General features: G+C 35.5%; 2 protein-coding genes across 2 annotated transcripts; one reads left to right on the top strand and one right to left on the bottom strand.

The window, feature by feature from the left end:
* Positions 1-19: 19 nt before the first annotated feature.
* On the bottom strand, positions 20-7,521 carry LOC113508058 (the record flags this gene model as incomplete). The annotated part of the gene is made up of 11 exons (XM_026891019.1): positions 7,451-7,521; positions 6,421-6,633; positions 4,158-4,254; positions 3,717-3,881; positions 3,156-3,385; positions 2,984-3,082; positions 2,617-2,853; positions 2,418-2,545; positions 1,685-1,915; positions 519-1,615; positions 20-432 (listed from the first exon to the last, which is right to left on the bottom strand). Coding segments are annotated over exons 2-11 (2,901 nt in total), but the record flags the coding sequence as incomplete, so codon positions are not given.
* Positions 7,522-7,925: 404 nt separating this feature from the next.
* Positions 7,926-10,185, top strand: LOC113508056 (pyruvate kinase-like). The gene is given in 3 exon segments (XM_026891018.1): positions 7,926-9,531; positions 9,534-9,596; positions 9,599-10,185. Coding segments are annotated over 3 exon segments (1,695 nt in total). The 5' UTR covers positions 7,926-8,087; the 3' UTR covers positions 9,787-10,185.
* The last annotated feature ends 221 nt before the right edge of the window (positions 10,186-10,406 follow it).

Genomic DNA, 10,406 nt, shown 5'->3' on the forward strand with positions numbered 1-10,406 from the left:
TTTTGATAAATATACTTACATCAGTTAAAAATATGTCCAGTAAGTCAATTGCAAATGCATTTATCTTGTCCTCAGGGAAATGATTAATCAGTTTCACTAAATAACAACAAAAGAGACGTATGCTATGTACATTACATTTTATAGTCTTCAAAATATGTTCAATAAAGGCTACTTCACAATCATGTTTACGACTCATTACAATAACTTTGGCTGCACATTCATAAATCAAAGAAGCAACTCTCGGTGGGTAATACGTATCTTCACAGAGTTGCAAATAACTTTTGATCATAATAAAACAGTTGTCCTTCATAGAGCTGTCATCAGAACATAATGGATCCATGATTTTAAGCAGTATTTTAAGTATCCCATATGTCGCCTTCGAATCTCTATACAGTTTTTGACACATGCGTTGCATCAGCGTGAAAATTAAACCTAATAAGAAAACAATACATCATCAAATACATCTTTTTCAAAACAACAATTAATACAATATTTAATGCACTAAACTATGTATTTACCTAAAGGAGGATCTTGAACTGTAGAGTCTATAAGCATTTCAATACACTGAAAAGCGCATTCCGTATCAGATGTAAAATTGTATTCATACTCATCTAATATAAGTTTTGATATATCTTCGCGATATTCTGCGTGTTTTCTGCAATACGCAGCAAGTACTAGAAGACAATGCTTTTTTAAAGTTTCAATATTCATTTCATCTTCGTCTCCAATATTTATGATATCATCGTCATCAACTTGTACTTCAGTATTCAATATGTTATTAATACTGTGGAATGTGTCTGCATCGATTGTCGATCGTACTAATCCTGTTAATATGGGATGAAATTCCGAAGCTAGAAGCTGGTTGACGAGCTGAAGAAAATCTACTTTGTACTGAATCTGAATGTTGTTCTCTAACAACGTATTAAATGACGAGTACATACGAGTTAGAGCAGTTACTAATAAAGTATAAATGTCCAAGGTTTCGATCTCATCGTGTGTTTTCACATTCAGCTTAATTAATAAATCAAAGTACGTCACAACAACATTCATCAATTTTATAGCCATTGATAATTCAGTATGAGTTTGTAATCGCTTCGAAATGTTATCTGTTAGCATAATTTTCAAGTATTCATGTATTTGCTGTTCTAAATCTGTATCAGTTTCAACGCCTTCAAATGCGTTTTCTAACACCGGAGGTATTGTCGGGCCGTCAATTTCGAATTCGCTAAACAAAATACACTTTTCCAGCGAATTGAATAAAATGTCATGTAAGCGTACTTGTTCGAAATTTTTGTTACATGTCAAGTTCAATGTTATATTTTCATTAGAAATTATTCTCAATAACAATTCAGGTACTCTAGATACACAGAATGATGAACTATCGCCAGCTGTGAGCCAAGCTAAACATTTAACTCTGAAATCACTGCAACTACATTTGCTGTAGAACTTTTGAAAAATGTTAATCAAAGTTGTAACACTATGGGTTGTCACAGGCATTTCCTTTTCGACGTACTGTTTAATGAGATGCGTGGGGTACTCCAATATGTTGCAAGTTAATACACCTTGCATAATGGTATGTATGGCTTGGTGCGACGAATTTGTAGATGTGCAAGATCTAAAACACATACACATATAGGTAATTTCGTACTTGACTGATCACATTACCGTATAAAAAGTACCTTACCTCACGCAGCTATTCCATAGTGATAGTAAAGTGTTTTTATAATCATCATCATCACTCATATGAGCGTTTGAACTCTCAAGTACAAAACAAACTAACTCTTTGAACATGTCCCAGTCTAAATTAGTGCTGCTATTTGCAAGCAATAACTGAAGACAGTTCAATAATAATAGATATTCTCTTGAAGTGATGTGGGTACTGTATAATTTAGTATACACATTTACAATTCCTAACCTGAAACCCAAAAAAAATAACAGCTGTAAGTATGGCTTGGCATATAAGGCCTATTTTAGATAACCAATGGGCTAAGAAGACAAAATATTTATTAATTAATATTATTAAGAGGTAAAGTTCGTGAGAGTGTGTGTAAGGGGTAATCTTAGGATCTAGTGAACCAATTTTGAAAATAGTTTTAATAGAAAGCTGCGGTATTTTAAGACTCAGGCTATATTAATATTGGCGGTTTTCGAGTAAAGCTCGAATATGCCCAACGAAAGTGATGTGTGTTAGTTTATCATGAATATATGTATAAGATCAAAGATGAAAACCATTTACTGGCTAATATACATATAATAATAATTAAAGCGAAAGGAATTTACTTATGACGTCACTTCCGTTTTAATATTGCAAAGTCGTTACGTCACAAACCTCCCCTCTCCCAAATTTTAAAGCAGTTTTTATGCCCAGTAATCATCCTTATTTTGGGCTGAAAGTAAATGTATCTCTATATACCTACCAAGGCACATGATTTTGCTGCAGTTCATTTACAAGATCGCTGAACGTTTTGTTTTTGTTCACACTCAGTTTAATTCTCTTTGATGGAGTTTCTGTGTCGTTTTCGCTTCTCTCTGACATCTTAAAAATCTGCAGTCATAAAACATGAAATTACAATAAAAATACTTTGATAATAAAACAAAAACATTACATTTACTAACCTGGTGGAAGACAGAAGCAGCAAGGCTGTGAAAATATGAGCATTGTTGGAATGATTTATCATTTTGCTTTCTATTTTTCTGCAAATAATTGACTTCTAAGCAAATGATTTCTGTCATGCTGTTCAAGTACTTATTCCAGACATCCCAGTTGTTTGCAAGGCTTCCCTCTTCGTTTTGGTGCCTTCCTAGAGGGTGGTGCAGTGCTACCGCAAGATTTAACAATTTGAAATGTGATGTCTGTAAAAATATAGCGTCATATTGTTTATAAAATTTTATAGAAATAAGGAAAAGATTCCATTTATCAATCAAAGTAGAATACTTGAATCATACAAAACTCGATGGATAAAAAATCTTATTGTATATTTACCTTTTTCTTCTGATCTTTGTTTTGATCATAGAATTTTAATAAAGACGGCATGAAACTCTCAATAAAACGACACATAGTTAGGCGACACTCGGAAGAAAGCTGAAATAAATATTTAAGATACAGTACAAAATCGAAAAATTATATTCAATTTATCAAATGGATCATACTTTACCGTTTCCAATAACAAAATAATTATTTCAATAACAATATCCTGTACTTTTTTGTCGCTGGCGACAAGGCCAAAATAAGTTTCTAATGATGATAGAGACTCTATGAGAGGTCTGACAAACTGGCAGTTCTCCTTTCCACTTTTCATAATAAGCAGAATTAGTCTCAGCTTAGTATAAGCATCTATTTTGTAAACAGTAGAGAAACATGTAGAAATACTGACATCCAGTAGGTCTGAAAAATCAAGAGCATTCATAATTCTTGAGATAAATTAAGATCTACACTAATGTTCTGCAGCTGAAGTTTGTTTCTGTGGTTAAACAAGAAAATGACAAAGTTATTTGGGTTCAAGTACATTACATTAATTAGCGAAGCAAAAGTACATGCCACAGAAAATAAACAAGACTTTCATAATGCTTTCTATAAAAATAGCAAAGGAAAACAAGGTTTGTCATAAAGGAACTGCCCTAAATATTTATTTTCTCTTTTTAATTTTTTGTTGAATCTGATTATAGATGAACAAACAACCGGAATCTTAGTAATAGGATCTATCAACTTTACTCACCTTTCCAAGTGCTTGGTGTTATATGACCCAAGTAATGCTTGTATGGCAAGACATGTTTGAGGAGTAAATTCAAGTAACTGTCACCAATTGCTTTAGAAAGACGATTGTCTTTCAGTATGTATAAACTTGTCTCAGTTATTTTATCACACTTTATATATGCTTTGCCTGAAAAGGTGAACATTGTTATGTAGGATATGCATTCTGTTTATTGGGGTTTTGGTTTGATAGCCAACTAATCAGGAAAAACAAATATTGTTTTATGTCTTTGAGGCCTAAAAAAATACAATTTTGTTTCATCTATTGTCTAAAAATATTTCTAATTATGTAATTACATTAAGATTATCAAATCAAAATAAATATACCATTGAAATATTTATATATATAAAATACATACAAAGTAGTTAAACAAAGGGTGTATAGCTTTACAAGTTCATGTATTACCTTTATTAGAGCCCGCCACACAATGATGTAAGAGGCTGGTACATAGTGGTCTAACAGTGTTCTCAAAAGTTTTAGACTGTTCAAATTTTTCAGTTTCCTAAAATAAAAGGACAAATCCTAAATCCAAATAAGAGTGAAAACTGTTGCAATCATAAAATATGCTTGTATTAAATTAACCAATTGATAATTTTTAGTTATAACTACTTTGTATTGTTTAAATGATATTTATTACATTTATTTATTTTTAATATAAAAACATGTTTCCTCCTATAACACTTAAAACCTATGACAAAGGTTTAATATGACTTCTTAAAATGTATTAAATCACATATTACTTCTATGATTTATTCATATATTTCTGATTAATATTCTTCATAACTATGAACTAAACTAAACTAATATTTACATTTTGAAAGCTATATAATATAAAAAGAAAAATATGCATTATTTACAAAGCGTCGAAAAAGATATCCTCATCCCTGCCAAAGTCGGGAAACGTGCCCAGAAGGCTGGCTGCATTGCCACGTTGTATGGCAATGCTAATTCTTTGGGCAAAATATAGACCAGCCTTCTGATCACGTGTAGAGTCGACCAAACGCTTTGCGAGTTCTTTATAAAGAACTCGTGCACCTGGTCCCCATGTCCCGAACGTTTCGACCCCAAACGGCTCAAAAATATAATTACCAACAAGGTTATTATATTTCCGCCGTTTTAGGGCTTCCGCGGCTCCAGCAGCAGCGCCCGGCGAGACCGCTGAACTTAGAACATGGGATGGCGCGAGGGTGTCGACGCATGTCGCGTCCCACACCAAAGGCCGACCCAATTTCCAAGGCAGCAATGACATTCCGTCAGGTCTCTTACCATCGTTGCGTACCAAACCATTGGGTTCTAAAACGGCAGGTACACCAGCAGTGACAAGAGCACGACGAATGATGTCATTAATATTTGCATGACGCGGTATACGCCCCGCGCTCCTGCCGCAGGACAGGCCATGATGACCAAGGCAATCGACTCTTTCACCGCATTGGCAAAGATGAGATGCGACACATTGTACACCCAAACGCAAACCAATGGCGAGCCGGAGAGTATTGTTATCCAACATCGTACCTATGTTGGCTGAAGGTAATGCCTGTAACCAGAGGCCCGATTCCCATTCTCCCAGAGCCAAGAGACGAGCACGCTCTGCAGTATTGAGTGACGTTTCAACTAATTCATTCCGTATCAAACTGCAAAGCGGCTCATCCCATTGCCTCTGAGAAGAAAGTTGTGCGGGAAGATCCGTGCCCGGGCAGGACATTTTCCAACTATTTACTGCCTCCGACATGCATAGGATCTGAAAATCAACCAGAGAAAATTCTAAAATTTCTCTTGTCAATTTTTCAGTGCTATGGACCGAAGACAGAAACGCTGGCAAACTCAAGCTGGTAACTTTACGGATACCTAGTCCACCAAAACGAATCGGCAATGTGGCTTGGGACCACGCTCGGTCGTCCAAAGTCACATTGAGAATAGACGTTAAGGTGGACCGTATAATTTGGTCTACTTTTTCCAAAAGGGGTAAATGCATCCATAAATTTGAAGACCGGAGGAAGTATATAAATTTTGGACCAAAACAACAAAACCGAATCAAAGTTAAGGCCGAATGCAGAGAGATTTTAAAAAGTCTATCCGAAATAGATTGAAAATTTTGAATTTTATCATCTATAAATTTACTAAAGGATTCTTCTAATATTGGGGACCCTAGAAGGCGAAGTGAATATTGGTCTACAATTTTTATATCTGGGGCTAATGAAAAGAATTTTTGTAATAATGGTTGATTTTGAATTAATGGCTGATTGTTCGGGATGAAAATTTCACATTTATTTGTGTTTAAATCAAGGCCAATGGAATGAAGTTCATTTTTTAAAGTAGTGAAATCTTCTGTGATTGTGTTAATATCGCCTCCTAAGGTTCCGTCATCTAGATACCATACATTTAATTTAGATTTAAGTTTCCTGATGATTGGGTGTATTGCTAAACTAAAAATGACTGGCCCGAGAGGATCTCCTTGTTGGCAACCGACGGATATGATAGGAATATATATGATATATATATTAAGGCTTCTATGATACATTATAAATTTTTAAGGATAATATTTTAGGGAATTCTAATATTTTATATTAAGGAATAGGTGAACAGTAGTACACAAAGTACTGTGATAGCGATATATTTTGTGAATAGAGAAAAATACCTTTGAATGATATAGTCAAAAGTTGTAAAATACCTTTAAAATATAATCATTGATATCGTCAAAGAGGTTGTTCCATGTATATCCCCGTTTTTTAAGAGTATTTTCAGATAACAGAGCCGGCACTGCGTTGCTGTTCGTTAAAAATTGCTTTATGATCTCTGCATTCTTTTTACGATCTGTAACTCGCACCGCTTTAAGGCCATTACCAGCATCTTTAATTGACGATTCCAGTTCCATGATTTCAAGCTACAACATTAAAATTGAAATCGAAGCTGTAATAGCTTTTCCCGCGAGATTTGTTTGCAAACTACAACGAGCTCTCATGTCACCCTGACACTAGTCGAGTGCGGTCAATTATGTCAGTGTCATCTAGTATTTTAATTTTACAGATTATGCACACCCTTATTATAAAGTTGCCACCATCTCACAATGCATTAAAAAAATCTAAATATTAAGGTACGGCCTCATGGAGTCGCTTGTTGTTCGTTTCCAGCTATAAAAAGGGTGACCACATTTTAAATTTCTCTCGTCTCGAAATGATCACGTGATGCGTAACTGAACGTAACGAAACGACAAAGCTGAAAATGAACTTTGTCGCTAGGAGTGAGCGGCTATAGTGTTCTGTAGCGGTGAGACAAGTCGACATAAGTGTGGTGCTGCAAGGGTTTATTAAGGCTCCTATTTCTTTCACTTGTTGGTATCACTGCCACGAGGTACGAGCGAAGTTAGGAAATCAGCAACAAGGGATCGCGTCGTGACCAGCTTTATCGCTGCAAATGAGTGATGAGCGACTGCATGAAGCAGCAACTTTTCGAGTCGCGGAAAATTTAAAACTAGGTTACGTCACCAGATTTGTCGCTGAAAGCGAGCGACGGGCGACTCCATGAGGCTGCACGTTTAGACATATTTTTATATCATCTAATATCGACTGTAAATTATACTTGAGAAAAAAATCTTAAAAATGTACCGAATAAAAATCGAGTGCTTATACAAAATCGTTAGACTTGTTAGGTAATTAGTATGTAGCCTTTTGATTATGCTTTGAGTTGAATTTAAATTTTACCTTAAAACTGCAATGAAGGATATTGAACCCTGGTGAATGTTGCGATATTCATTTTATTTTTATTTTTGTAAGATGTTGATAGTATAGTATTAAAAATATTAATATTCTTAGAAACCAAAAGTGAGGACAGGTTTTTAAAAAGCAAGCACGGTTACGTCACAAACAATTAAACCCAATCATTACAAAGATAACTTAAAGTTAATACATCAAACTCTAATTACTGCAAAGGAATAGGTATGAATGGCAATTATCGAAATAACAATATGGCTGCTATGCTGAATAAATACAACGAAGGTCACGGAGATGTTCCAGCGAAGCCAGCTGACACCCGAGAGAGAGCGTTGCTAAGAGCGCTCCGTCTTTTATAGCGGACTGCTTGTCAAATCCCAGGTTCGAAGGAGGTTTCACTAAGGATCTTGAAGGAGGTTTCACTTTGAAAAGGAGGTTTTGTTAACAATATTATATTTTACTACCGGGCCAAGGTATAGAACCTGAACTATTTATGCATTTACAAAAAATGCTTTTTAAGAAAAAAAAAACTATAAAACAGTATTCGTTGTCATTGCATAATTTTATAGACATACAGGCGTATAATAGTTTCCAAATTTTGCTGCCTAAAATAAGTAATCCCTAAAAAATGGCTCTACCTTGGCATATTCCGTTGGAGGCAGCAATTACCAATAAGCCGCAAAAAGGTAATCCACCTCAGCCCAATTTACTAAAACATTACTGTAATCTTAACTTACATCAAGCTCCATGTGAAGAAATGCAAACAGGACTTATGTGTGATATAGGGGTAGCAAATCGAGAGCCTGCTGTGATTCAGAGATTAATTGCTGCGGGTTTGACAGTGGCGCGGCTCAATATGCGAGACCTCGAACCTGATGCCTGTGCGCAGTTAGTTCAAAGTATAAGACAAGCTGTTTATAATTATAGTGCTGAATTGGAATACGTATATCCATTAGCTCTCATGGTAGACGTTAGAGGCCCGGAAATTGTAACAGGCGACCTTAAAGGCGGTCCAAAAACAACAATCGAGTTGAACCAATTTGACACAATACGGATAACTACTGATACAAGTTGGCGAGAGAGTGGTACACCAGACTGTCTATACATTGGATATGATCACTTAACTGATTTACATCCTGGCGATTTAATAATTATTGACAGTCTGACCCCAGGTAAAGTAAAACTAGTCGTTACTGAAGTAGGAGATGATTCCGTCGAATGCTCAATTACTTTTGGCGGTACCATTGGTGCTAAGATGACAGTTCGGATTACACACGTACCTCGAGATAATGAAAAATCCGGTAAAGGCGATGGGAGTTCTAATTCTTTGACTGGTAGTCAGACATCACAACAACCTTTTGAACATATGGAAGAGCAAATAGCTTGGGCCATTGGATCTGACGTTGACGGTGTACTAGTTCCAAACACCCAAAATGCTAGTGATATTCGCGGAGTTAAGGAATTACTATCAGATAAAGGAAAACATATTCTAGTTTTTGCTTGCATTGATACCGTATTAGGATACGACAATTTTGACCAAATATTAGATGAAGCTGATGGAATTTATCTCGACCGGTGCATTCTAAGTACTGATTTACCAGTAGAAAAAATATTTATAGCTGAGAAAGTGATGTTAGCTAAATGTAATAAACTGGGTAAACCGTGCATTTGTAAAGCAGTTATTAATGAACAGATTCCTACCCTTTGCGTCACAGATATTGCGAATCTTGTAATTGACGGCGCCGATGTTATTTGTTTGGAGCTACATTATGATTCTCCCCTAAAGAAGTTTTCACCGTCGTATGACTCAGTAAAAATGGCCGAGCACTGTCTCGCCGCCGCAGCCGTTATTTGCAGACATGCGGAGAGAATAATTTGGCAGCCGTATATATATGGCAATACCGAACTTATGGAAAGTCTACTTGACGAACCAACAAGAGCTATTGGTGTTAGTGCATGTGAACTTGCGATGCGCTCTTGCGCGGTTGTAATTATATGCCTAACTAGCTCTGGCCGAACAGCAAAGCTTATTGGTCAAGCCAAACCCCACTGTCCGATAGTTGCAGTAACAAGAGCTGTCACACAGCACGCCAGTTACGTTTTTGGCGAGGAGTTCGTGCCATGCATTATTTTGAAGTACTAAAGGATCTTGGCCGTTGGAAGTAGAAGCACGTGTTCATGCTGCTCTTGATTATTGCAAAGCAAAACGAATTTTGAGAGCTGGCGACGCTTATATTTTAGTAGCAACATCACGACGTGGAGTCGGATATTGCGATAGTATTAGATTGTTGTATGCTAGTGCCCGTAATACGGTTAGCGTAGATTAGTATTTAATATGTAATTGTTAAATTCTTTAAAAAAAAAATTTTAGATGTCTGCTAACTCACACTCGGTTTCACCTTCGTTTTTATTGTATATCTTTTCTCCCCACTATTTTAATAACTATACTTTGGTACCTTTTGTGAATACTTATTTTAATTATTTTTAAAACGTAATGATATTACTTTGATTATGGATTATATGCATAATAGATATTATGCAAAGTTATCCTGGAAGTGTCTCGGAACACTTGATCATAATTGAAATATTTGTATTGCGAATTCATATTTACTATCGACACAGTGCAAAAGACGCCTACTTTCCAGCAATGTCGATTGTATTTTTAAAAGTTTTAATTGTAATAATTGTTATTTCAAGTTCTTAATAAAAAATTTAAAAATCTTAAATTTAATAATTTTTCATTAAATTCATGTTATAAAATTTCGTCAAGTGTGTAAAAATCTTAGCAGTTTGTAAAAATATAGCTACTTTTTATAAGCTGATAAGTTTTTTACACACGTTGCAGGGCGTGGCACTTAAATTCATACTACAACAGACATACCTGGTACCTACATTAAATAACAGTGGAAAAACTCATAGCTTACAGGGTTCGATGGTGGAACTTTGA

This window comes from Trichoplusia ni, unplaced genomic scaffold (assembly GCF_003590095.1).
Source record: "Trichoplusia ni isolate ovarian cell line Hi5 unplaced genomic scaffold, tn1 tig00003712, whole genome shotgun sequence".
NCBI lineage: Eukaryota > Metazoa > Arthropoda > Insecta > Lepidoptera > Noctuidae > Trichoplusia > Trichoplusia ni.